At 47.1% G+C, this 25485-nt stretch overlaps 1 protein-coding gene across 2 annotated transcripts in view; it reads right to left on the reverse strand.

The window, feature by feature from the left end:
* Positions 1 to 25485, reverse strand: part of SEPTIN9 (septin 9) — a 144238-nt gene that overhangs the window by 112064 nt on the left and 6689 nt on the right. The window contains exons 1-2 of one of the 2 annotated variants that reach the window (XM_033002226.2): positions 16764 to 16794; positions 6201 to 6257 (exon numbers count right to left, since the gene is read on the reverse strand). In XM_033002226.2, coding sequence (XP_032858117.2) covers positions 6201 to 6257; positions 16764 to 16779 — 73 coding nt within the window. In that variant the 5' untranslated portion in view covers positions 16780 to 16794. Of the gene's footprint in view, positions 1 to 6200; positions 6258 to 16763; positions 16795 to 25485 lie in introns of those variants that run through there. The other variant, XM_033002224.2, reaches the window with a different exon arrangement.

Consider the following 25485-nt stretch of genomic DNA (forward strand, 5'->3'; position numbering starts at 1 on the left):
AGCCCCGCAGGACTCTCCCGGGCAGCTTGGAGTCCACGTGTCTGTATTATGCAAACACAGACCTCGCGTGTCCGTGCAGGAAATCAAGCACCTGAATCAAGAGCAGCCTTTTCGCTTTAACTTCTTGTTGCCTGGAGTTGGGATTTCCTGCAGAGCCACAATCATGGAGCTGTGTTACTGCAGAAGGGACTCTCCGGGCTGGCTGCCGACCAAGCTTCACCCTTTGCTACTTCGCCTTCATGATGAGAAAGTCCAAGAGGACACATGTCAAATGAGGGCTTGTCACTAGGGAGCCCGAGGGGAGCAAGCAGTGCATGTGCGTGGGGATGCTGTTTGGCACGGAGATCCACGCAGCTGGGGTGACCAGTGTGGTGCTAAAAACAAAGGGGAATAGAGACTGCCCAAAGAAATTCATATGACCTCATCTAGGGACACATCCAAAGCCATGAGGCCGCAACCACAAGTCTCTAGTTAACCCCTCTGTTGCTCTGTCAAGGTGAAAGGCACAGTCTGTGCTAAAAACATCATAGTGCAAAGAGATGTTGCGCATCCCCATGGCTTCCAGCCAGACCAGAAGCACTGCACTCACAGCCTGGATCCCAGTATGGCAATGGGAAAATGAAAAAGGATGCAGTAAAGGTTAGGATAAACGGAAGGTCTGGACTAAGGTTTACAGGAGGGACTAGCAAAATCAGCTTGCTCAGATACCACTATTACATGTAGAGGGATATGCTGTGTACTGGGGTTACCCATGTCTGAGCTGCAGATGTGCAATGCTTCTGGCAGAATTTCCCTGGGGCGGGGGGGGAGAAACAACTTGAAAATCTAATGGCTTTTATACCACTCTGGATTAGCTTACATAACAGTAATCATGTATGCTCGACTAGAGAGCCCCTGGCTTTTGGCATTTTTTTTGTTTATTTCCACTATTCTGGTTAACCTGCAACCTCACATCAACCAATTTCTGAAGCTTTTCTCTTACAGACAAGAGGAAAGATGGTCCCCAGGGCAAAGTACTAAATCAAGACATGGAAACAGCAAGAGCTATTGCTGTGTCAACTTTTAACTTACTGCATGAATTTGGAGCATCCCAAATTAGCGAATGCTGCTGAAATCCTGTTGAAGCTATGATGTCAATTTAAGCTGTTCCCACAGCTATGTGGGTTCAGCTCTTCCACCCGCCCAGCCATACATCCTTCCATTTCAGTGTCCATGCGGAAGGATCCCTAGATTCACAGGCAATGCCAAAGGCACATGTTTCAACTCCTCTGCTGCTCTATTTCCCTCAACTATGAAATGGGAACATCAGTAATTATTAAAGGGAAAAAGGAAGGCTTAAGCAGGGAAAAGTAAAATGGAACAAGAATTATCTGGGCATGTCTTGTTGAAATTTTTACATAAAGCTGTATTCTCTCCATTTTTATTAATCTCAGCTACCAGCTCCTACAGAGACCTCCTGGGTGCCCTGGGCAGCGTGGCAGTGCAGTGTCATCGTGGGTAAATGGGGTCTGTCCCAGTTTAACCCCAGCTAGCAGCTCAAACCGCCCTCCTGCCCCGGGATGGGGGAGAGAATCAGTAGAGTAAAATAAGTGAAGAAACTCGTGGGTTGAGATAAAGGCAGTTTAACAGGTAAAGCAAAAGCCACACAGAAGCAAAGCACAGCAAGGGATTCCCTCCCCACGGCCCAGGGCGGGCAGGCTCAGCCCTCCCCAGGACAGCCGGGCTCCATCACGCGTGACGGTGACTGGGGAGGACAAACGCCGTCACTCCGAGCGTCCCCCCTTCCTCCCCCTTCCCCCAGCTCTATGTGCTGAGCATGGCACCGTGTGGGCTGGGATGGCCCCGGGGTCGGTTGGGGTCAGCTGTCCCCGCCGGGTCCCCTCCCAGCTCCTTGTGCCCCCCCAGCCGCTCGCTGCTGGGGTGGGCTGAGAGGCAGAAAAGGCCTCGGCTCTGTGTGAGCCCTGCTCAGCACTGACTGGAGCATCCCGGTGTTAGCACCACTGTTTCCAGCACAAATCCCAAACGTAGCCCCGTACCAGCTACTAGAAAGAAAATTAACTCTATCCCAGCCAAAACCAGCGCATGGTCCTCAAGTTTGTGCCCAGAGCAAAAGCTCATGGGCTCACACCATGACCAGCATCTTTGAATCATCCCACTTGTCCTACATCTCCAGCCCACACTTATCCACTCACTGTGGCTTCTGGCACCTTTGTCTACCACTGTCAACCTAAACAGAGGACAAGGGGCTCAAGCTGGTGCAAACACCAAACATCCTGGCATGGGATTCCCTCCACTTTATACCCAAGGGAAGCGTTCAGACAGTACAAGACAAACTGCCCTGATGAAGGTTTCATGACATCAGTGAGTGCCCCCTGCTAATGCAACCCAGAGAGCTGGCCCTGAGCTTCATGCCTCTCTAAATTATGCCCTACGCTTCCAAAAAGCACCGAGACAAGTTGTGGTTGATCCTCGGCCAACTGCTGATGATGCAGAAGTGGGGCCACTAGCGCCCTGTCTTTTTTGGATGGAAAAGCTGTGCCTGCCCCGGACTGCAGCTGGCCCTGGCAGCCTGCCCCTGCTCCACGCGGGCCGGCTCCAGCGGCCACGCAGCCAGACAAAGGCTGAAACAGGAAAGCTGAGGCACCTGCTCCCCTCCCTCCCCTCTGGGACCTCGATGAACAAAGCACCTGACCCACCAACAGCACTGGTGCAGGAGCAGTTCTGCTGCAACGCAACTGGAAGACATCCTCCTCCCTGCCTTCACCTACACAGGAAAAACATGCTGGTTTAGCTAAATCAGTAAACTGTATCTTTTTCTGGACCCTCCTGCATTACCCCTGCCAGGGAAGTTCCTTCCTCTTCGCAAAAATTGAATTGTAGGCTGGAAACAAATCAAAGTACAAAGCACAGCTGGCTGCCTGAGAGGAATACGATGCCGATTTCTTCCACTCCAACTGCTCTGGGGCTGTTTTCTGGCCGTCTGGGGACCACATCGCTGCTCCAGATGGCAAATGTCAGCAAATATTTCTCACTTTCAAATTCACCAGGTATAGTTGTAGGAAAATGAAGCGGGAGTAACTTCCCTGACACGCCATTCCTAACTGCAAAAATATTGCCCTAAGCTATGCACATCAGGTTGACGGTGGCAATTTAGAGGCTGCAATCCTGAACTCTGATGGAGCCTTTTATAAAGGGCTTCTTCCCACTCCTCTCCTCTTTCTCTGTCCATGCCCAATTGCATGTTGAACAGAGCCTCCAAACCACTCACAGGACTCAACTTCATGGGCACGGTCCCACATCCTAATTGAGAGGGGACAGTGCCAAGCTCCAGACATCTTCCTTGTCCTTCAAGTCCTCGAGCCAAGATCCTCCCAGCTCCTGCTATCAGGCTGCACCCCAGGCCGGTGCTCCTGCCCACGGTGAGCCACAGCCCGAGCCAGCCCTCCGCTGAGCTGCGGGGGGTGAGGACTGACACGACCACCAATGCTGTGGAAAGAGGGAGCCAGTGGGGAGCCCAGCTCCACATGTCTTCTACCGAACAGGCCCTGGTTCGGCTTAGCTCAGCATCCCCAGGGTGCTGGACACCAGAAGTTGCTTCCGCACCCATAACTGTGGCATCTCTTCATATAGCCAGAGCCCCGTTACAGCTGTGAGACCCTTGAACGCTGTCTTAACCCGGCACCTTCCCCTTCCCAGGGCATTCCTCAGGCATGTACGATAGGAACTCCACTTTTGCAACCAAAGAAAAACAAACTGAGTCAAAGCGCAGGATTCACATATCCCTAAATGTAGCTACCTAAAGAAATTATGGCCCCCTATAATCCAATGGGCATATGGGTTCCTCCAGAAAGCTTATTCTTCCCATTCTGAAGTGCTCTCAGACACTTTCTGATAGCCTCCATCTCTCTCCATTGACCAGCCTAGAGTAGTCCCACCTCACTGCCTCACCCAGGCCTATGCAGCAGGCCTGTACCAAACGAAAACTGCAGCTCCAAAGCCCTGGAATTGTTGCTCACTGAGCAATGCTGGATGTCAGTGCCATATGATCACTTTCAAAGGAACAAGAAAAATCAAGAGCAGTCACGGAATAAGGTTTCCAAGAGAGGTCAACATCAGATCTCCAGGTTCCTGCCACCACTGCATGCCCCAAGGCAACACGAGGCGTGTAGATGACTGTAGCTGTCTAGATCCCATGAGCTGGTGGCTACAGAAATGCATGTCATCCCTTTCTCTGTTTAGGGTGGCAAAAAGCCCAAAGCAACCCCCTTCTGAAACGCTTCACTTGCAACCGCTGCTCAGTCATCCCAACCCCAATTTATCTTTTACAGGAATAAAAGCTTCTGGGTGCAAGGCCAGATGTTGCAGAGGGGAAAGTTTGGACCCGAAACAAGGGGAAATTGAGTTGCAGTTATATGGAGTCATAAATATTTACTGCAATGTAAACTGGAGCACTCAGCTGCTCATTTGATTTTAGCTTGAAAAAAAAATATTAAAATTTAAAACATCTCTCACCAAAAAGGTGGAAAAGTATATAATTAGAGTCTAAAGAAAACAAGCTTGAACAAATGCGCTGTGTCTTTTAATTTAGATTCTGTACACTCCAGTTACTTTTGGAGCTGTACCAATTCCCTTTTCTGTCTCCTCGGACATATATACATGAAAACACACGGTGCCAGGGCTGAGACTGCAACTTTGGTTTTGCACATGCAGAAGGTAAACATGTACTTCAGCTCAGAACTACCAGCTCCTGCGCTGGTGGCCGAGTTTTGAAGCACCAGCTTTAAAATGCAGCTCAGTGGTTCTGGACTGAACGATCGCTGCCGTGAAGCTTCAGCACCCAGACCAATACTGCGACTCCATAATAAATTATCACTCTCAATGCATTTTTCCTACCATTTGGCATTAGTTTGGGAGTCAGCAGCCTACTCTGACCATATTTACATCCTCCCACCAATACATCCCAACATTAGGGCTGGAGCTGGGGACAGCGCACAGAAGCTCCAGATGCAAAGCAGCAAGTGTCCCAGCAGCAGGACAGCGTCACGCTGTGCCATGTCCCCTGTCATCCTTGTCTGTGCCATGACGTGAATACCTGTCCCTGTGCTTATCACTAGCACTCGATGAGGGCCAGGCCAGCAGTGTCACAGCTCTCGGTGTTTAACCACACGCTTAACTGGACGTCTGTGACTAATCCCCATTCCATATGTGCTCATGCCTTGGTACAGCAGAGTGCTGAAGTCACCGCTCCGGGAAGGCATCCCGAGGGTGGCTTTCTCCTCCCACCCACACAGAGGGGAAAGCTGAAAACAGCTGTTTTGATAAGTACATCTGGGAGCTGAGACAGGATATGGGGGCTGAGAAGATGAAATGAAATAGCAAATCAAGTCTGGAGGGAGCAACTGTGAGTGAGAGACCAAGGGGATGGGAATGGATGAAAGCCCTGAACCAAGCATGGCCAAATCAGGGTGTCCGGAGAGGCTGACTGCAGCAAGCAACAGAGACAACGGTCAGCATCCTGGAGAAAATGAGGAGCACTAGGGACACGTCTCTGTTCCTGGGTAGTTCCAACCTGTGCCACACACATGCAAACACAGCACATGGGCTTGGGTACTCACAAGCATCGAGACCTCTGCTACTGCTTTCCCAAGGCTGGAAAACACTTTTTATAAGAAAGAAACCCTCCCACCTGCTTCCTTCCGAATCAGAAACAGCTTCAGAAACATTAAACTGCAATTAGGAGTGTAAATTTAGTCACAAGCACATATAATCCATAAATCTCCACATCCAATAAAAAATAATAGCTAAGGAGAGTACGAAGGAGCTGCTAATTACTAAAGCTGTATTTCAACCTCAGGCCATTCCTGCTTTCTGTTGCCCTGTGTTAGACCCCTTGAATTGAGATGGGGTTTTTTAATTATTCTCTCTGGATCCATTATTCAGTAAGAAATTAATCTTTTATTTTATATTGCTCTTTTTTAAAATATATATACACTGCTCTCTTTTTTAATATATATTGCTCTTGCTCTACAGCATAGAGCACTCTGCAATTATTATCAGCCAGATTTGCCTTTCAAACCATGGCCAGTGGACAAGAAGCAAGAGATGCGATTTCTGAGAGTTACCTCTTGCGTTCTCTCCATTTTTTTAATATTTTTTTATTGGATGATGAAGTTTCAAAGAGAGAAATTCATGCAACTTACTTGGACTTGTCTGGTCACTCAGTCTCTGAAGTCTCCCACTGGAAGTCCGGCTAATTCCTAAAGCAAGAAGAAGGTCTGAATGGGCCAAGGGACTTCACGTGAATACAGTATGTGGAGCAATCTCCCTACTATGACCCTACATCTAGCAAGGTATATTTTCTGTTGGAAATCTGCTATGCACAATCATCTCTGCAATTGAAGGAATGTTATGTCAGAAAAACACCTGAGGAGAGACTTCCACCTTTCCCTCAAGGTGTCAAACATTATTATTCAAACATATCAAGCCCACAAATGTATTTTGGGTTTCCAGAAACAGAGAGAACTTTTGAAATCATTAAGTGCGACACACATATTCACCTCTCTCTCCAGGATATTTTATACTAGAGCCAAGTACAGCACTTCCAGAGAGAGGTTTCCTCACTGAGAGAGGAAAGCACAGGAATTTAAGGAGCAGCACATGTCCTGCACTGGCAGAGAGCTCGGCAAACAGGCTGCTGCAAAGACACCACTTCCCAGGGGTGCTTGGCCCCTCGGCTACAAGGACAGCAGTGGCTCCAGTGTGTGACACTGCAGGAAGGAAAGGGATGACTACTTTCTGGTTAGATTGCTCCAGCATCCCAGGAACACATCATGTATGAGGACCCTGCCGTGGGGTCAGACCAGCCAGAACATGGGACGAATTGCCTGCTCTGGGCAGATGTTAAACCAGAACACAGCGATCCAGATGTTGGGCTAATACTGCTCCATCTTTTTAAAGAAAAGGTATTCATCATACTCATTGGGGTAGCACATGGTTAATTCACATGCACTGTGCTGGAGAAAGATATGTGGACATCTTAACCTACCCTACATCATACATTACTTTGGAAGACAAAACCCAGATACAGCCATCTCCCCCATTCCCATACCCCTTTCAGAAAGCACCTGGGAACTCCCAGACATCTGCCTGCCCCCCAGACCTCAGGCAGGCCAGTGGGACCTGCTGGCTACAGTAACCTTTCTAATCCATCAGCAACTCATTTAATTTCTCTGCTGTCCCAGCTATTTGTAAAGCGGGGATTGCCATAACACTCATTTCCCAGGTATGCTGGAAAACTCAGCAAGAACCAGAATTCACCTGAACAAGCCCTTGGTTGAAACCTAGCCATATGCAGAAACCATATGCTGATTAATGCCCCAGTTTCCTCTTTTCTTAGCACAATAAAAGCAGACACAATAAATGCAGTGAACCACCTCGTGTGGAATGCTATACTCTGAAACTACTACAAATGCTATGACGTCCTGACACGGGGATTCCCAGAAGGTCTGGCAGGTCCTTGGCCCCTGTGGGTCCTGCTGGAGGAACAACAGCTCCAAGGTGGTGCCCATCATCGCGACACCAGATGCTGGAGCTGTTTTGCTCCAGAAAGAAGCCACAGAGGCTCCTCAGCTCAGTGCAAACCCCATCTGAGCGCACCAATATTTTGAATCAGGACTTCTCCCCTGCAAACACGTGAGAAACTCTCAGATATTGGAGGTGATGCTGTTGTTCAATTGTATTATTTAAACTATCTTCTCACCATCTACCAGATCTGTTGGACAATAAGGAAAGGGATTAAACCAGCACTAATTTATGCTGCAGAAAACCCTTAAACCGTGATTTATAACATAGCCACAGCATTACAAGCCTTGTCAGCTGCAAGACTGCATCATACAAATATACATGTGTATATATATATAAAAAGGCAGGAAAACTTTCATACCAGTGAGCCCTGGGATGGAGGGAGGGAAGGGAAAAGAGCTGCCTGGCAACTCAACATGGAAAAAGTGTCTCATGCTCAGAACCCTCTGCTTATATATATGCATATGTCTCTGCATTTTCTCTCTGCCTTTCCTCTTCTAATACAGAAAGCCTCTGTGCCTACAACGCTATGTGGCTGAACCACAGCCCATCCCAGGGAACCAGCGGTGCTGCCTGACCGTGGTGGCACACGGAGAACCGCCAGCCAGCACCACCGGGAGCCTTCCCCGCCCTCGGCTCTGCCCCCCCAGAGCACCCTCAGCCAAAGTGCCAAAAATAGAGCCGGGACTGTCCACCCGCATGCGTGATCTGTCTTCGAGGGCCTGATCTCCATTGCAACAGGGCAGACTGCTGCTACACACATCACTCAGCATGCAGTTTCCATTACTGACAGCAAGAGAAGGGCTGAAGTTTCTAGGAGCTTGTGCACTATAACCAGCACCATAAATTTTAAACATACTATTTTTTCTATTAAACCCAGACCCTGATTTTTTTTTTTTTATTAACTATTTTCTCCCCGCTAAATGTCTACTGCTTCTTTGGACACTAGCAAGAATGAAAAGGCATATTTCCTCTGCTCAACAGAGTTTTAAATAGCACTTCTTCAGAGAAGCTGCAAGAGCACTCGAGTCCTGGCTCAGCTCCTTGAAGAGAACAAACACCTTTGCTTTGTCTGCATGCAGGCAAGGTGCAGTGTTGAAATCTGGCTTTCATAATTGCTCGAAAAACAGAGAAGAAGTCCCTTATGGGTGGCATGCTGAAGAACGCAGATACGCAGCCATGCTGAGCTAGTTAAATACATCCTTTTATGTTCAAAGACTTCATTCAGTCTGCGGCAAAGCAGGACGGAAGCAGAGCAAGGAGCTTACAAGCTTGGACAGGATCGCACATAGGAAATAGGCTTTATTCCCTTTAGCAACGACTCCAGTGGAAAAACACACAGAGGACTTGGAGCATCCAATGCAGCACAGCCATCAGAGCATCCATGCCCAGGCTGAGCCTGTACCTTTTATGCAAAAGTTTCTGAGAATTTGCTTATCTGTTCTGTCTCGAAGGTTTTATCTGGGAATCTGTAATTACTATTCACACTCTTTTTAAACAGGTAAACCCAAAGGTGGACAAGCTGAATTGATTTGGTCAGTATTAGAGACAGCATTAGAGGGAAGTTTTTCTGACAGCTGTTGCTTCAACTCCTGTTAGCAACAATAATAGTACATAATAATGCTGTTAATACCCTTTCAACAAAAGGGAAAATAAGGTGCAAACAAGAAATTCATACAGGCTGCCCAACACCTTAACAGCAAATCTGGAAAGAGGAGGGAGTCCTATGGAGTCCAAGCCAATCTTGCTATCTGTGATGTCCCACTGCCCCTCCACTGAGGGAGGACCCAGACACAGTCCTGGAAAGCAGATAAACAGCAGGGATAGCTAGCAGCTTGGCAAGACAAGATGATCTGTCAAAAAAAAAAAAAAAAAAAAAAAAGCAACAGCTAAAAATACTAAAAAAATGCTGCTCTGAACACACTGCCAGGAAGACGGCAGTGTGGGCAGGACCAGAGAGCATCGGCATGCCGAGAGTGTTCTGGGGTTACCTCTATTTATAGCATGGAAGTAGCAGGCTGAGCCCCGGGTTTGAGCTGTGGGGCTGTGAAATTAAAATCAAAGGTTTCCACCCCAGACACAGTGTCTATGAGCCTTCCCTCTTAACGCAGTTCAAATGCCCTCAAGCCGTGCTATAAATTCATTGTAGTACACTGGACTAAGAAACATAATGAAATATGCTTTATTTAGCTGAAATTAGGAATGCTTCCCCACATCCCTGGCAGGATGACTTCAAAATGGACGAGTCCAACACTTAAAAATCAGTCAATCCAAGAACAGTTCATTCAACCCAGCGGATATGTCGCAGCAGGACAAAGTTATAACATTTGCAGAGCTTAACCTCACCTTGGCTTACTGGCTGAGCAATATTTTTTCACTTTTTATAATCAACAACTAATTCCCTCCAGATCCACAGGCTGGGACCATATGGCACAGCAGAAAGGCAGCAGCACCGAAGGACACTGGGCTTCACTGGGGTCTCCTTCGCAACTGCTGCAGCCAAGAATCACTCCAAACGGGTTGTGTCAGCGCAAGCGAGATCCCAGCCAGGCTCACGTTTAAATCACTCCCTCCAGAAAATATTGGGCCAAATGTTCTACTATTTCGTGCTTCCTGCAGCTGATGATATAACACACCATAGATGTAAAGCATTCAAGTATTGAAATGGGAGCATCTTCTAGACACTTGCCCTGATGCAGAGGATGCAGACATGGTGCAGGGCATCAGGGAGACTGAATCCAGCCCATGTGCAGAAACCGTCTTTGCTATGGTGTGACTTTTCTAGCTGACTTTATTGAATCTGAACCTAGAGCTAACAAGGGAATGGCCAGAGGTGTTCACCTCCAATAGTCAACATGTACATTCTCCAGAGCACGTCAGAGCTTTTGCATGATACACCCCAAAATTTTTATGGATGCATGTAATAGTAACAAGACAGGCCACTTGAGATTTATTTTCTCTTCACAGTAAGTGATCCATGCCACTACACTCATATGATGTGAAAATCAAAAGAACAAATGAGCAAGTTCCATTATCAATAGAAACCACAGGGTGAAGACAAACAATGGAGGATGCAACCCAGGAATTGCACTCTCTATACAGTCCAGTAAAAACAAAAAACAAACAAACAAAAGAACCCAAACCAAACAAAGGTCGTGTTGGAAAGGGATGGCCAAAACCAGCGGGAGACATCCCACACTGTGCTGGAGTCAGCAAAGCGGCACCAGATCATCTGAGCAGCCAGCGTGATCCTTGCTTCTGTTAAATGTATTTACTAGTGGGTCAGATAATTCAGCTTCCTTCCTCACCCAGAACAAACACAGCAGGGCACCCAGACAGCCATGGAGACGTCTCCATCCAAGACCAGTTTCCTCCTGGGGATGTTTCCACACTTCCAGCTCCCCAGAACTCTCTCCTAGGGCATACAGGTCTGGGCCGAGTCATGGAGCCATCCCTAGGCTTCACCCACTTTGGAACTGGGGTGGTGGGAGACCCCTCAGCAGAACAACACTTTGGAGGTGTCTACAGCACCTACACAACTCTGGCAGCTTTTAAAGCCGAGGCTGAAAGAGTCTGCTCCCTCCAGGGCAGGATCTGCCCCAGGCTGCGCACTGCAGAGGCACTCAGCCCCACCTCCCCCAATCCATCCCGCCTTTGCTACCTCCTCAGGCCACCCTGCTGCTGGCGAGGGAGGATGTGAGGTGACAGCCAGGATGTCCCTTCGCTTGCCCTGCAGCAGATGCAAAGCTGGCACATGTACCAGGGCAGACTGCTGGGACAGGGTTCTCCACTCCCTTTTAGGACGGGCACGTCCATCGCAACACTCTTGGGACCATCTGTTCAGGGCCATACAGGGTGTGAAATCTATCTCCTTTTACCTGCTTCACAGGTACTATCCAGAGAGTGGGCATGAGAACTGCCTTGACTGGCAGCTGTATTTCATCCTGCTTCACACAGACAAGCTCTAAAAGCTCCCCAGATAAAATGGCTGGAGAAGACTTCACCAGTAACGAGGCCTGGAGCTGTTAACAGAAGGAGGATAACCCGCACACAGCCCGATCCACGCTGCACAACCACTGCCTCAGGGGCTTCTCCAACATACCTGTCCAGCTGCTGGAGATTGAGCTGCAAAGTTTTAATGCTGACATTCACCATGGCCTTCAGAGGTCAAGCCCTGCACACAGAGCCGTGGGTGACACTGGAGACAGAGGGGCTCTGGGGGAGTTGAGGGCTGTAAGGGAGACACATCTGTTTGCAGAGTAGCAAAGGAAGAAAAATCTATTGCTTCAAGCCTGGGTCCAATGAACCACACAATTACAACTTCGCTTCCATTAACTTGAAATCCACTTGCAACATTAACCTCAAAAGGAATATGTTTAAAAAAAAAATAAAGAGGAAAATATCCATGTTCATTTCCAGCACTAATCAGAAACATGCCCCAAAAAATAAAAGACATTTTTCCAGATTCTGTGTAATAGACACTCTTTACAAAGAAGCTGAGCACAGCTAGAAAAAAAAAAAAAAAAACCTTCAACCCATGTACATAGTTTCATTCCAGATCAAATATCTCTGGCAGCAAACTGAGCTTTCACTGGGATGGAGGGATGCTGTTCCCAAGGGGCACCAATTACAGACTCAGGAGCGAACCACTACCTTCTCCAACACAGCTACCACCACATGGGTGCACCAACAAGCTGTATGTGTCTAGGTTGAAGGCTATAAGCATAGACCATACAGCCTAAAACACCACCAGCCATTTCACTCATATGGGAACTGGATATTATCAGAGTGGGGCCAGACAACACTGCTAATCAGCACAGCACTATTAACACAAGTGGTGCCATAAGTTCACACATAGAAAGAATCCTGCCTGAAGCTGCATTACAGATAACCCTCAAGGAAACCACAGGGAAATTGGCACTAACAAGATGTATATATTCCTACCACATCGTTATATTTCTGGCAGGTGCCAAACATTCTAACCCTAAGAAAATGCTCCAAAAGCTTGTGCTAATGATAAGAGGCAGCAAGAATTAAGCCTCAATTTTTCTGATGTTAGGAAAGCTTCCCCAGGTCCAGTAGTAGCCTGCCCAGAGCTCCGGGCTGTAGCAAAGGGCTAAATTAAGTAGAAGGATCGGTCTTGCACATGGTGGTAGAAGATGACAGGAGACCTAGCACTTTAATCTTGGCTCAAGTTCAGGCTTTGATTCAAGATTTTAACTCAAATTAAACCGCAATAATTCTCAGGGAATCAACTGATGCATCCACAAAGCTCAAGGCCAGAAAATCACCTTGACTGACCTGCAAAACCCATACCACATATTTCTAACCAGTCATCATGAATTCAAGCTTGTGCTTGAATGAAGTCTTGTCTTTTCAAAGACATTGAGATTGAATGTCAAGATTAAAACGTTGGAGTGACCCCAAGTGCTTTGGCAAGTTGCTCAATAGTTAAAATGACCTTCAAACAGCACAGAGACAGTGCCTCTTCCCCATGCATTTATTCCAAGGTGAGCAAACACAATCCTCAGATACTCACTTGATAAAAATAACAAGATCATTTCACCACTCTTTGTGATCATCTGTTCTTTACTGCCCACAAATTCCTCACAGCTGATAGTCATACAAAGATAGGCTGGACAATCATGAAAGCACAAAAAAAAAATTAGCACAAGCAGTTTTTCATACGAAAAAGTATGTTAGTCATCATCTGTGATCCTTCTGGTTAGAGTGTTTCAGTAATTCGGCCGGGCAGCAGAAGGGATGCCACGTCACCACACTGACACATCAGATGACTTGTACAAATGAGTATTTATAATGAAAGTATCCACACAAATTTGAAGACACTGGAAAAATGGGTCTTTTGTATGTATTGTCAGTTTTGCTGGTTTATGTGATTCTTTTACTTAGCAGCAGGAGGGAAGGGAAAAGAATTTATAAAGGAACAGAAAACTGTTCTTGTGAAGCTATACTGATTGGGAATGGACCTGGTAACTACTCTCGAGTCTAAAAATCACTCCCAGTTCATTGTTGAAGCTAACCAGATTTCCAAAGAGACCTTGTCCCACTGAATTTACCCTGTCTTCACCACACTCCTCATTTGCTCATACTCCTTAGCTTCTGAAACCCAAGAGAGAGCAGCAAGACCCAAGAACTACAACAAACAGTGTCCTCATGGCATTTTTGCTAAATGAGGGAATTTTGCAAGAAAATTTCACAGAGCTTGCAAAGCCATCATGAGAGCAGAGTGGATCTGGTCCCATTTGTTTCTGCAGAACCTGCAGCATCCCAGCAGAGATGGGAAGGATGGAAGGTATCTGAACTCATCCAAGTTACAGCCCTGTCCAAAGAAGGAAATAATCAAACTCTTATATCAACCAGCTGCCACAAGAGCTTCAGCAAGCTAGAAATGTGTTAGTTAATGATTAACATTAACAGCACTAGAGTCCCCAGGAGCCTGAATGGACAAGGGAGAAGGCTTAGCACGCAGAGCACCATGCAAACAAAGAACAAAACAAATGATCACTGCTCATCATTCACCTTCCAAAAACCCCCAAACATTTACAGCATCCAGACACACGAGTGCACCTAACTTTCTCAGGTTCATCTGGCAATGGCCATGGATTAGTTGGAGAAAACAACTGTCAGATTTGAAGGAGGGGAAAGGAATTTTAAAACTGCAATGTGGTATTTCCATATGGATCAAATACTCCCAAGCCACCCCGCGGCTCTCCTTCCCACTTCCCGCAGGCCCATAACACTGTGGCTCTGACCACACAGGAGAACTCCTGGTGCAAACTTCCCAGCCCAGCATCTGGCTCTCTGCTGCACCCTGACACTATGCACAGCTTTAGCACACTAAGAAGCAATGTGTTACTTCTGATTAAAAAAAATAAAATCATCCTTATTTAGATTTTAAATCAATTCCTTGCTGCCTTCTTGTAACCTCAAAGCAATCTAAATTTTGTTTTTCAGCCACAGCATTTGCTCTGTGACTGCTCACTGCTTCCCTGCTCTTGTTTCAGGCACACACAACTCCCAACCTCGAGTTTCAGAGGATCCTCCCGCAACAAACGTCACTGGATTTATCATTGTAGCCCTGCAAGCCTGGGGCTGCCATCAGGATGTAATACAGACCCCTTCTATTTGCCAGGCTCTGAAAGGCAAATGTTGATTTTTCCCAGAGAGGGATGGGGGTGTATAAAGGAGAAGAAATGAGAACAAAGAGGCCAGCGGCTCACTAGCCAAAGGGCTGCGGACGACAAAGGACAGAGGTCAAGGGTTCTCCTGAGCCTGGGTGACCCACGGGCTGCTCGGCATCGGCGGGCCAGTGCCTGTGGCTAACAGGACACCAGAGCAGACCTGGCCACTTTGGAGTCCCCAGCCTTAGTGAGTAACTCATTCACAGCTGGGGGAGACAAGGGGCAACCTTTCCTTTTGAGATCAGGGACAGATTCTGAAGACACTGTAAAGGGAAAAACTCTGCCAGGGATTTTACTTGGATGCTAACATGCAAGTCCAAATCTCATGGCAGAGTTGTGACAAAGTGCCCTTTTCCTCCACGCAGTACAAGAGATGCTCCACTGCAACCACGTAACACCCAGACAAAGGAACCAGAGACAGGTAAAGCAGCAGCCAAGGGACCACAGTCATTAAATCCCATTCCTGCCCTAGCCAGAAACTCAGACAATTACACAGGGTCAAGATTCACAAACCATCTGGCCCCTTGATGGAGAACAGGTAATCTTGGACAAGCATTAAGCTCAAGCAGACGATAGCCACTCTTCCCTCTGCATCGAACATCCACACAAATGTACTCTGGGCTACAAACACTACCTGGAGCCCTTCCACCCCAGCAGCTCTGCTGTGGAAGCAGCTTGAACACACACACACACACACTTTGCAATCATGTGTTCATACAATGATGAGTCTGCATCACTTTGGTAGGAGCCCTGTTGATAACTCTGATATTACACAGAATTGCCTTAAAGTCAGAAAGCCCAAGAGCCAAGCTGTGGTTCAGAAATCAGCTCCTTGTGTAGCCCTACACAACACATTTAAGATCAGAATCACAGCTGCCCCCTTGGGACATCAGACATCCGCATTCTAACATTTCTCTTTAACCCCAACTCCAGTTGTACCTCGATTTTCCGCTCATTCGAGGCTAACCTGCCCTAGGAAGACGCTGCGGTGGGCGGCCAGGGAGGACCCACTCGGCTGCGGAGGAGTCGGGAACCGCTCGGCTGCCATCCCAGCTCTACCACGACTTCCTGCACAGAAACTTCCCCCACCGCATATCCTTTTCTCTGCCTGTGAAATGAGGTGTCAAACACTTCCCTAGCTTGTAGGAGCAGGAGGAATATATTATTTAATGTCTTTTATGTTTTAGCTGTACTGTAAAGAATAATTCAGGCACTATCTGTAGATTGCTAAGACAATGTCCGCTACCCTTAAACATCAGGGAAGAGGGGAAGTTAAAATCGGAGACTACAATGAAGCCCTGGACCCAGACAATTGAGGGTTTTCTCCTATTAAGTCTGCCCCAGAAGTAGCCAAGGCAATCCAGCTTCATAAGCTAGTAACATTCTTTGAATGTTTTTCCTTGTATCTTACAATTATATTTAATAGTGGCTGCAGCAGGGAAATAGAAATAGAAGAGAACTTCAGCCAATTTTTATGATGTATTTGAGAGCCTAATGTTGCAAATCAGCTTACTCTAGAGTTTCCATAAGTGCCTTTACAAACTGTAGTATAACTCCACCTCTGTCTTAAGAGATGCAGCACTTACAGTCCTCTTTTCCATCTCCAAGTCAGACACCCACAAAAAGACCAACTACAGTCCCAGTCAGCTATACAAGGAGCTTAAGTCTGTATCTGTAAGGGGTCAGCAGTCAATGCTGAGATGAATTTTTCCTGTGAGTTTCCACTCTCCCCCATGTGAAGCATTTAAAGGCATTTAATGGAGGACTAGGTTCTCAGAAGTACCCATTGTCCATGCTGAGCCTCAGACTACATCTGTTGTGTCCTGCTGCTGTACATCAGAGGAGTAAGGTACCCACCACAAAAATCACTAAATTAATTTAAAACCAAGACGTAGAATCAATGCATAAGTGCCAATATCTTATTGGCTTATCCTTTTAAATCTTTGTAAGGGAGAAAATAATTCTAGAACCAACACCTACCTTTCTGCCAAGACATGCTCTCCAACAGTCAGGTCTACAGAGAAGCAGCAGGAAAATTAAGTATAGGTTCATTTAAATAAGCCCCAGCTGTAGGAAACACCTCTACTTGATACTACTCCATGATTACACAGTCTTCTTCCCAACTACCAAGCAGTCCCAATGCAACTCATTCCTCTAATGGGTTTTTGCAGCTGCCAGCAAGGGAAAGGGAAAGGTAAAGCACCTGGCACCACCAAACAGCTCAGCCCTGGCAAAGGGCAGAGTGAAATCACTCCTGGCACAGGTGAAAACCATTTCAAGTCATGGAGCAGTGCCTGCAGCCTCTAAGGAAGCTTTTCTCTCCTAAAAGAGGGCTCACACAGGAGACACAAAGCCTATTCTGTAGGTCTGGCTGAAAGGCTGCATTGTACGTGGAACATGGCACGCTCGATGTAATGGAGCCAGGCAGCAGAGGTCCGGGCCCAATCCAGAACCCCTCCCTTGAGTCACTCACCCCAACAATACAAATGTTCAGCCTCCACTATGAAAATCCTTGCAACCGAAAGGGAAATTGCTGCTATTTCTGTAACAAATACACTCATATGCACAGGACTGATATCTACTTCATGCTGGTGTGGATTCTCCCTGGAAAACTCAGCCTCCATGCACCAACCCCAGCACCACTGAGCCCTGCTAAGCAGCAGCATGAGAGAGGATTCCCAACGTGGTGAAGCTTAGGGACTTGCACCTTATGCCATAAGTAATGAACCACACTGTGGGCGACCTGCACAGTGCACGCACAGGCTGCTGCCAGCCAAACCTGAAAGGTTTTTCTCTGTCTGAAGGCTTGGGTCTCTCCTGATGACCTCTACACCACTGTCAGCGTTTATTACACAAGCTGACCTTTCACAAATGGCATCTTTCACAGTCAGAGGACTCCAAAACTCCTTGTCCAGCAGGGATCCATGGCACTACCATGTCCCTCTAACCCAAACCTGCCCCAATCCTTTGTATTCCCTGTGGGAGCATTGCCCAGGCAGGAACCTCCCCCTCCCCTGTTCCCTGTCCAGAGCTGTGGGATCAACAAGGGGCCAAAAGGAGGATGCTCTGGGGGGTGTCAAAATTCCAGCCTTATCTCCAGAGGCTGAGATCACTGGTAGAAAATGTTTCTGTGTTGTCTCAGAAAGCTTCCTACTGGCACCCTTCTTCCTCTCCACGAAAGCACCTCTTTGTGAGCAGTTTTGGAGCCAGAAAAGAATGTTCACTGGTACAGACTAAATGTATTTACCATTTCTGAGACATCAGATCTGTACTGATGCCTGTCCTTAGCATGACCCATCTGTTCCTCAACTAGCTGTGTCCTGAGCAGGTCAGGGGGAGCAGCCCCAGCTGCACGGAGGGATGCTGGCACTTCTTTAAAGAGCTGCTGGTACACAAAGCAGTCACTCGCTGCACCACTGCTCTTTGCTGCAGGCTGGTGGCCACATGCTTTAGTGTCTGTGGAGGAAGGATGCCAACTACTTAGGATCATAACCAGAGGTCTACAAAGGCCTGGGTTTGACTCCTTGCTCTGCCACATCTACCTAGGAGCCTCAGGGCAGCACCAGCCTGAGTGTTTGCATATTAAACATCTGTGAAGGAGCCCCAGGCACCCTCCATAGTCAGAGGAGACAGGCTCTGTAGCGGGTGAGTCACCTCCATCCTGAAATGGAGGTGGAAGATAGGGTGATTCATCTAACAGCCCCTGGCTGGAAAGAGGCTGCAGGGACCAGCTCTGATTCAGAGATGCTTTTAAATGGCTCAATTCAGGCAAAATTAAATTTCACCTTGTTTCTTCCAAGGCCTCAGTCCTGTGTAATATGGAGTATTAGCTCTCCTAGCTTTAAGATCAATGTCTGAAAGCCTGAAGACACTTACAGGAATAGGAAGCACTTTGGTTATCTGCATAGTCATTAGACAAGGAGCAGGAGTCAGGATATCTGATTATGTCCCAACCTGGTCACACAAACAGAATGAAGCAACTTGTTTCTCTGCAGCTGTTTCCTCAGCAATAAAGTGGCATAAGCATAATTCCCCACAGGCACTTGGGAAGGCTTTGGGAGAACAGGAGAAAAGACCATGTTTATACACAAAGTGCATCTCCCAGAGGAGCCCGAAGCCCCTCTGTAGGGCTCTGCCCTGGTGATAAGACCACAGAGCAAGGTCACTGCCAGGTAGACCCATGTTCCAGGAGAAGGTGAGAAACAACCATGTCCCTCTTCAGAGGGATCTGTCACTCTTCATGTCCTAAGTTTTCTGTGTGTAAACAAAGCACTGACCACCTTCAGGGCTCCTGGGCATCTGTCACCATTGATTTATTCCATAAAAAAAGTGAAATTAAAAAAACCCCACAGCTGAAGCTGTTGAATCTTGCGAAGATTATGATTACAGGATTTGAGAAGCAGAGGAGGCTGTTAAGCCCCCAAAGTAGAGGTGTCTACTTGATTTATAGTCTTATTTTGCCCATAATCTATAGACAACAGGGGTTGGATGCTTCCAGGGTGTTCTGAGGGATTATACCAAGGTAGTTTTTAATCCAGAGCCTGACATCCCAGCTGTGTTTTGGCCTAAGGATACACCATTCATTTACCATCAGAAATAGGAAACAGAGAGGTTATAAAAAATGAAGATGATCCCAAGTGGGAATGAAATGCTAGTATGTTAGAGAATATTAGAATTTAAATGAATTCTGATACACTGGAAATGGACAACACACAAACAAAAAACCCAAATAAGATGCAATGTGATTCAGCAAGGACCAGTGCAGAGGTCTAATCTACACACTAGTCTCCCTCAAATCAGTGGTTGCAGCAGGTTCCTACAAAAGATCCATATCTTACATGGGCTGAACTGCCAGATTTTATCATCAGCTACAGGAATAACTTAGGGTGACAAGTACTCCAGGCAGGTGCTTGCAGGAAGGTGGGATGGAGCTGACTGCAAATAGAGGTGTGGAAGGCAGACTGTCAGAGCTGTGGAAATAAGGCCGCTATCAGCATCCAGGCTCAGCCCCAGGAGGAGTTCACCTCATAGATGATGAGAATGAGAGCCATTCCCTTTGCAAACCTCTAACGTCACGCACTGAATCCTCAATGTAAAAAGCCACCAGCAGCCCTAGTTCAAGCGTTTGTTTGCACTTACCATGTCCTTAAGTTTCCCTCCTGTGTAAGAAGCCAGGCCAGATGGGCTACATGAAAAAAGTCAGAAAACCTGACCACACATGGCCAGCCTTGCAGCTAGCAGGCTGCTCCCATCAGATCTGCACGGCTGACTGCTTCAGCCTGTCCTGTTCCCACAACCCTATGAGTACCGAGGGAGCAACACAGCCTCGTGGAAACACCCCGGCATCCTCCACTCAACAGGCTTAACAGGAGGTCCTCCAGGCTGTGTTAATAAGCCATGGTTTTGCCTTGAAACTGTGAGTACCTTACAATAGGACAAGGTGCTGCACACCATCTGCTGCAGCTCCACGTGACAGCCAGGTATTTGCTTAAAGAGAAATGCAAACAAACCCACCTTGGAAAGCTTCATGCTCTCTTAGGAATTCAAACAAGGTCATCTCCAGACAGAAAGCAGGAGAGCATGGAACAGTCCTGGGTAAAGCAGCAGCCCTGGCAGCCCACGGCCAGCAGAGAGGAGGTGGTGAGGAAGAAGGAGAAAAGCCACAACTCATCAGCAGGTATCTGAGCAGCCTACTCTCCAAACACAGTCACAGTTATTGCTGTACTGAGCACAAGACAAGTATTTTTAACACCACGCCTTCAACTTTTCTGATCCACTGTTCTCCACCCACTGACACCTTTTGTAACAAACCATGTAGGTTTAAGAAGAATATGCAACTTCTGTTCCTGGATGCTCCTGACTTAAGAAACCAGTGTGATTTTTCCACAGTGGTTGTCATTTCTGCTGTCTAGCCGAGAAGTTAAAACCCCACATGTATTGAGCTGTGCTAAAGAAGGCACCATTCCCATGTATAGTGGCCTGGGGTCTGTCTGGCAAGTTCAAAGAGAGCCTGGTCAGTGCCCTCTACCTGTGCTGTGATTATGCAAGGAAAGCTCTTTAGACAAAACTATAAACTGTTTATGGCTCCTATGCTGTTAATGGGAAAGGTGAATTCCTATGCAGATGTCCAGCCTCGCTGTGAAGTGTTCACAGAGTGGAAATAATCAATAAATATTTCCTTCTGTAATCATGAGAACTCATGCTACCTTATCAGGCTATTTATAACAAAGAAATGCAATTGTAAAATAATTCAAGCGTTACTTGTATAGCTTTTAACTTCTCAGAGACTATCCCAGCTGTCTTCCAGCATCCATCCCAGTACGCCCTAGTACAGCTTCTGGATATTCTAATACATCCTAGCACATACCTCTCTGAAGATATTCTTTCCTGTCTCTATGTTTTCTCTTGCATCCTTACAAGACTGATGCTTTCTACTTTTCCTGCCCCAGAGCTGCCCAGGTTTGGCCCAGAAGCACATGGGACCTGGTTACCTCCTGTCCCCATCTTCCTCACCTTCAATGCATGCTGGGAGAGAGCTGCAGAAATGCTCAAAATATCTTCTGGGGTGTCTGAGGAGGAAACACACTCAGTTTATCAGTGAAGTCATTTCCTTCACTGCATCTCTGCCCCTTCCCTGAGCCCAGCAGCACTGCGGGCCGGGCGCTGGGTCTGCATCCTCTTCTCCTGCCTTTCCAGGCCAGCATGCCCATGGTCCTGCATCTCCACGTTCCTGTACTGGTCTTCGCCCATCAATCTCCACCAGTGTACATGTTCTGCCAGCACAGCTTCTGTTTACCCATCCGCTGACCCACAGGAAACGTTGCTCACCCCTGCTATGCCTCTTAGGAGCAGTCTGTGCATCAGGTGGAGGGGCTCGGGACACAGAAACATCTCAGCTGGGCTAGGAATGAGGACACTGCTTATTTTTACCTAGGACTAAGGTCAGGTTTTGCTCATAGCTCACCAGGGTCTGTGTGACTATGCCCTGGACCAACCTTCCAGCTCCTTGCTTCCGTGTCCAGAGCCACTAACCCTTCTTCTGTGTTACAAACTGTGCCAACAGCAGCCCACAAACTGTTTTCCAAGGAACAGCAGCAGCCTATAAAAGGGTTTAATGCACATGCCTGCAATAATAACCACCCTATACATTGACATGGGAGTCTTTTCTGGCTTATATCCATTCCCAGGGGCTCCCATACTTATATTCACAGCCCAAAAGACACAAAAGGCTCAGTAAGATCTGAACATTAATCCAGACACATATTATGAAACAACTTTTTAATACTCCCTCTCCACCACAGCTCAAGCACAAGGCTCTTACTTTTCCCACAATGATCTCAAAAAACTTAGCAAAGCCAAACACACACAAGAAAACCCCTGCAGCCACAGACATCCTCCTCCTCTCCCCACCACATACACTGTCCGAAAAGCCTGACATATATTTTAAAACATCAATGCCTGATGCTGACTTCCTAGAGAGCAGCTGGTCTGTGAAGGAGCACATGGAGCAGAGCAGGTCTGCCACGGAGGCAGGTTTGAAACCTCCACAGATGGATCAAACTTGCATGGGATGAGCTCATCCTTCCCAACATTGACTCATCACTCCCAACATTAACTGCAGGAATCAGCTGTCAGATTATTTCACATCACTGTTGGGAGGTTTATCTGACAAAAACCCACTCCAGGAAATAAATCATAGCCTTGTGCTGCAGCTGCCAAGCAGGACAGGAGAGACCACCCAAGCCATGACATCCCCTGACAACCCGCAGCACCAACAGCCTTTCTGGGCTCAGATGTGGGACTTGCCAACGGAAGCATCTCACTTGTCAGTACAGCAATTTGAGAAAGCGTTTACAGATGCAGATGTAGTTGAATGACAATTAACGTCAAAGGGTAATTAACTATAGTAATGTTAGTCCTTCAGGCTGCGTAAGTCTGAACTCTTCAGTAAACAGTCAACAGTTCAGAGTCATAACCTATCTTCTAAAAAAAAAAAATCAAAAATGAAAGAAGTATTTGAAATCCCATGGTAGGATATGGTGGTTTTGGTACAGCTTGGGCGCAACTCAAACTCTTGTTTCTCAGTATTATGCTCAATTTGATAAAACATGGTCTCCAACACATGGAGGCAAGACACCAAAGGGGGAAAAACACTTTAATGCAGCAGATAAGACTGCAAGAGCACATAATAAATGTCTGAATTTAAATATTTCCCGGTGCTTCTAGCAATTGACCTTAGGTAAAATTCATACAGCACTTGTGACTCCTTTTACCACTAGAACATTGAAAATCAGCAAGGTTGGAAGCCTTCCCCAAAGCAAACCAGAGGACAGGGAGGATTGTGGCATTCCAGGACTGGACTGATAACAACATCAACTTTCAGTACTTCAGATTAAATTCTATGCAGGCAATGAATTATGCTTCATCCTTATTTCTACTGATTTACAAATATATATATTGCTTTTAATTTTAAAAAGTAATTGAAAGTCATATTGAATGGAAGATGGAAATTGAATATTAAGAGAGCAAAGCAGCTGGTGGCTGACCCACTCCGGTCACAGACCTGGGCAGGCTGGGACCCCCCCACCAGCTGAGTTGGTGGGCAACACTCTCTGTTCTGCAGCCCAGAGCTGTACCTTTCCTGCACACAAAACAAAGGCTCCAGCCTCCTTAACTCACAGCTTTTCATCAACCTTAAACTCACTTGAACAAACCCCTGCCACCTCCCATGGTCTATCATGTGCAAGTCCTTTGTCCTGACTTGTAACACACCAAGATTTGTTATTCCTCTCAGCAACTTTTATTTGTACATGTCCAGACACTTACAACTCAGCCACTGAGTCATTCAACAACAGCTCTCAGCAGTAATTGCTGAGGGCATCTTGTCCTTGTTTCCTTTGTTTATTCTGTCCATTATATAAAGCTATAGGCAATCCCCATTCCCTTGATAACATCAAAAACAAAGCAAACTCGCACCCAGGGGCTGCTCTTGAGATCAGGACTCCAACTTGCTCTCCAAGTAGTGCACTCAGAGTTTCCCTGGCATCACCGCCACAGCCTGAAAAGGGATGTGAGTCCAGATGAGCTGAGGGGACATCTGAGTGTCAGTGACCCTCTGTGTCCCCAGAAGCTGCTTTGGGTTTAGCCCCACAAGTCCCTGGGGAGAGCTGCTGGGTGCTGAGCTCTTCCCAAAAGGAGCTGGTTCCTCTGCAGGTCATCCCTAGGCAAGCATTCTCTCCCCTGGGAACCGGAGCCCAAGCTCCATTATTCCCTCAGTCCCCAGAATGGCAATACTCCCATATCAGGAAATTATGGACTTTCTTGAGCATTACTGTGACCTTTTTATTTTCCATTATGCTTTTAGTTGTCTCCTCCCCCTACACTCCTTCTCTAAACAAATCTCAGAGCTGCGCAAAGTGTTTCCTGTAAATAATACTCATCCGGCATGGACAAAGGAAAAAAAAAAAATTAAAAGCCCTTTTGCTGCTAGTTACAGCTTGCAATCGTCCCTCCAGTTTAACTTGCATCTGCTCAACCTGGGAGCCTCAAAGGCAGCACAGTGGTTGAGGGAAATGGAGGGGACAGTTATATGCTCTGGGCATGAGATTTGAGCCTGCCCTACCTGAAATTAGAAGTTCAGGTTGGGGAAATAATTGATACTGTGTTTCAGACTGCTGTAGTGCAATGGTCAATGTAAAGCTTGAGCAAGAATTTCACAATGAGCCCCTTTCTGCACAGCACACCCCGCTGTTTTAACAAATGTAGCAGCACTGGACAAAAATTTTCCTTTCCCAACCCTCTGGTGCCATCCCACACTGATGCTATCCTCTGCTCTAGAGATGTCTGAATCCCACTGAGCCCTGCAAGAGGTTATTTTGTGCATATGACAGTGGAAGCTGCCTTACAAGCACAAAGTCAGAATTCCCTTCCAGGCTTCTCTAGTGATAGACTGAGTGCCCATCTCACAGCAGCTGCAAGAGAGGCATTTGCAAGCCTGCACTGTCACCCGAACGATGAGTTACACAGAAAGAAGCAACTTCCCAGGCAGTCATGAACCACCCCCCTTAAACATAAACCTTTTCAAGGGTGGTTTGAGCTGTCCCTGTCACTGATAAGTCATTGCAGGCCAGTGTGGGAATGGACTGACTCACCAGTGACTGTGCTGCCTCTCCCACCGCACCGCTGCGCTTCCCGCAGGGAATGGGGGCTGCACGAGCACGACGGCTCTTCCTGAGAACACCGGGACAGGCAGAAAGAGAAACTCCCTGGAATGTTGTTAAACACACTGGCACGGCCAGTTAGCATCACACAGGGCCTGGTGAATCCCACCCTCTCCTGCATGGCACCAGGGAGCTTACAAAAAACAAGCAGAGGCTTGGCACATCTATCCAACAGGTTACATCTTCACAAACTGCTGTGATACAAAGTCCTCTCCTCCTCCACAGACTTTTCCCCAGATTTGGATCCCATCTTATGCTGAGAAACCCAAGACATCTCTTGTCTAAGAGGGGACAGGTTAGCCTCGCACAAAAAGCCCCACTCGCTATCTGGCAACCAAGAGTGAGAGGATAACTCCCTGCAACATCTCCCTGTTCCACATGGCACCACTTCTCCTTGCTCACCCCAGGTGGGCATGGGAAGACAATCAATGTTTTGGGGAAGCAGATAATAACCCTGTTGGGCGCCATGTGGCTTTTTGTTA

This window comes from Tyto alba, unplaced genomic scaffold, assembly GCF_018691265.1.
Source record: "Tyto alba isolate M040663 unplaced genomic scaffold, T.alba_DEE_v4.0 Super-Scaffold_39, whole genome shotgun sequence".
In the NCBI taxonomy this organism is placed as follows: domain Eukaryota; kingdom Metazoa; phylum Chordata; class Aves; order Strigiformes; family Tytonidae; genus Tyto; species Tyto alba.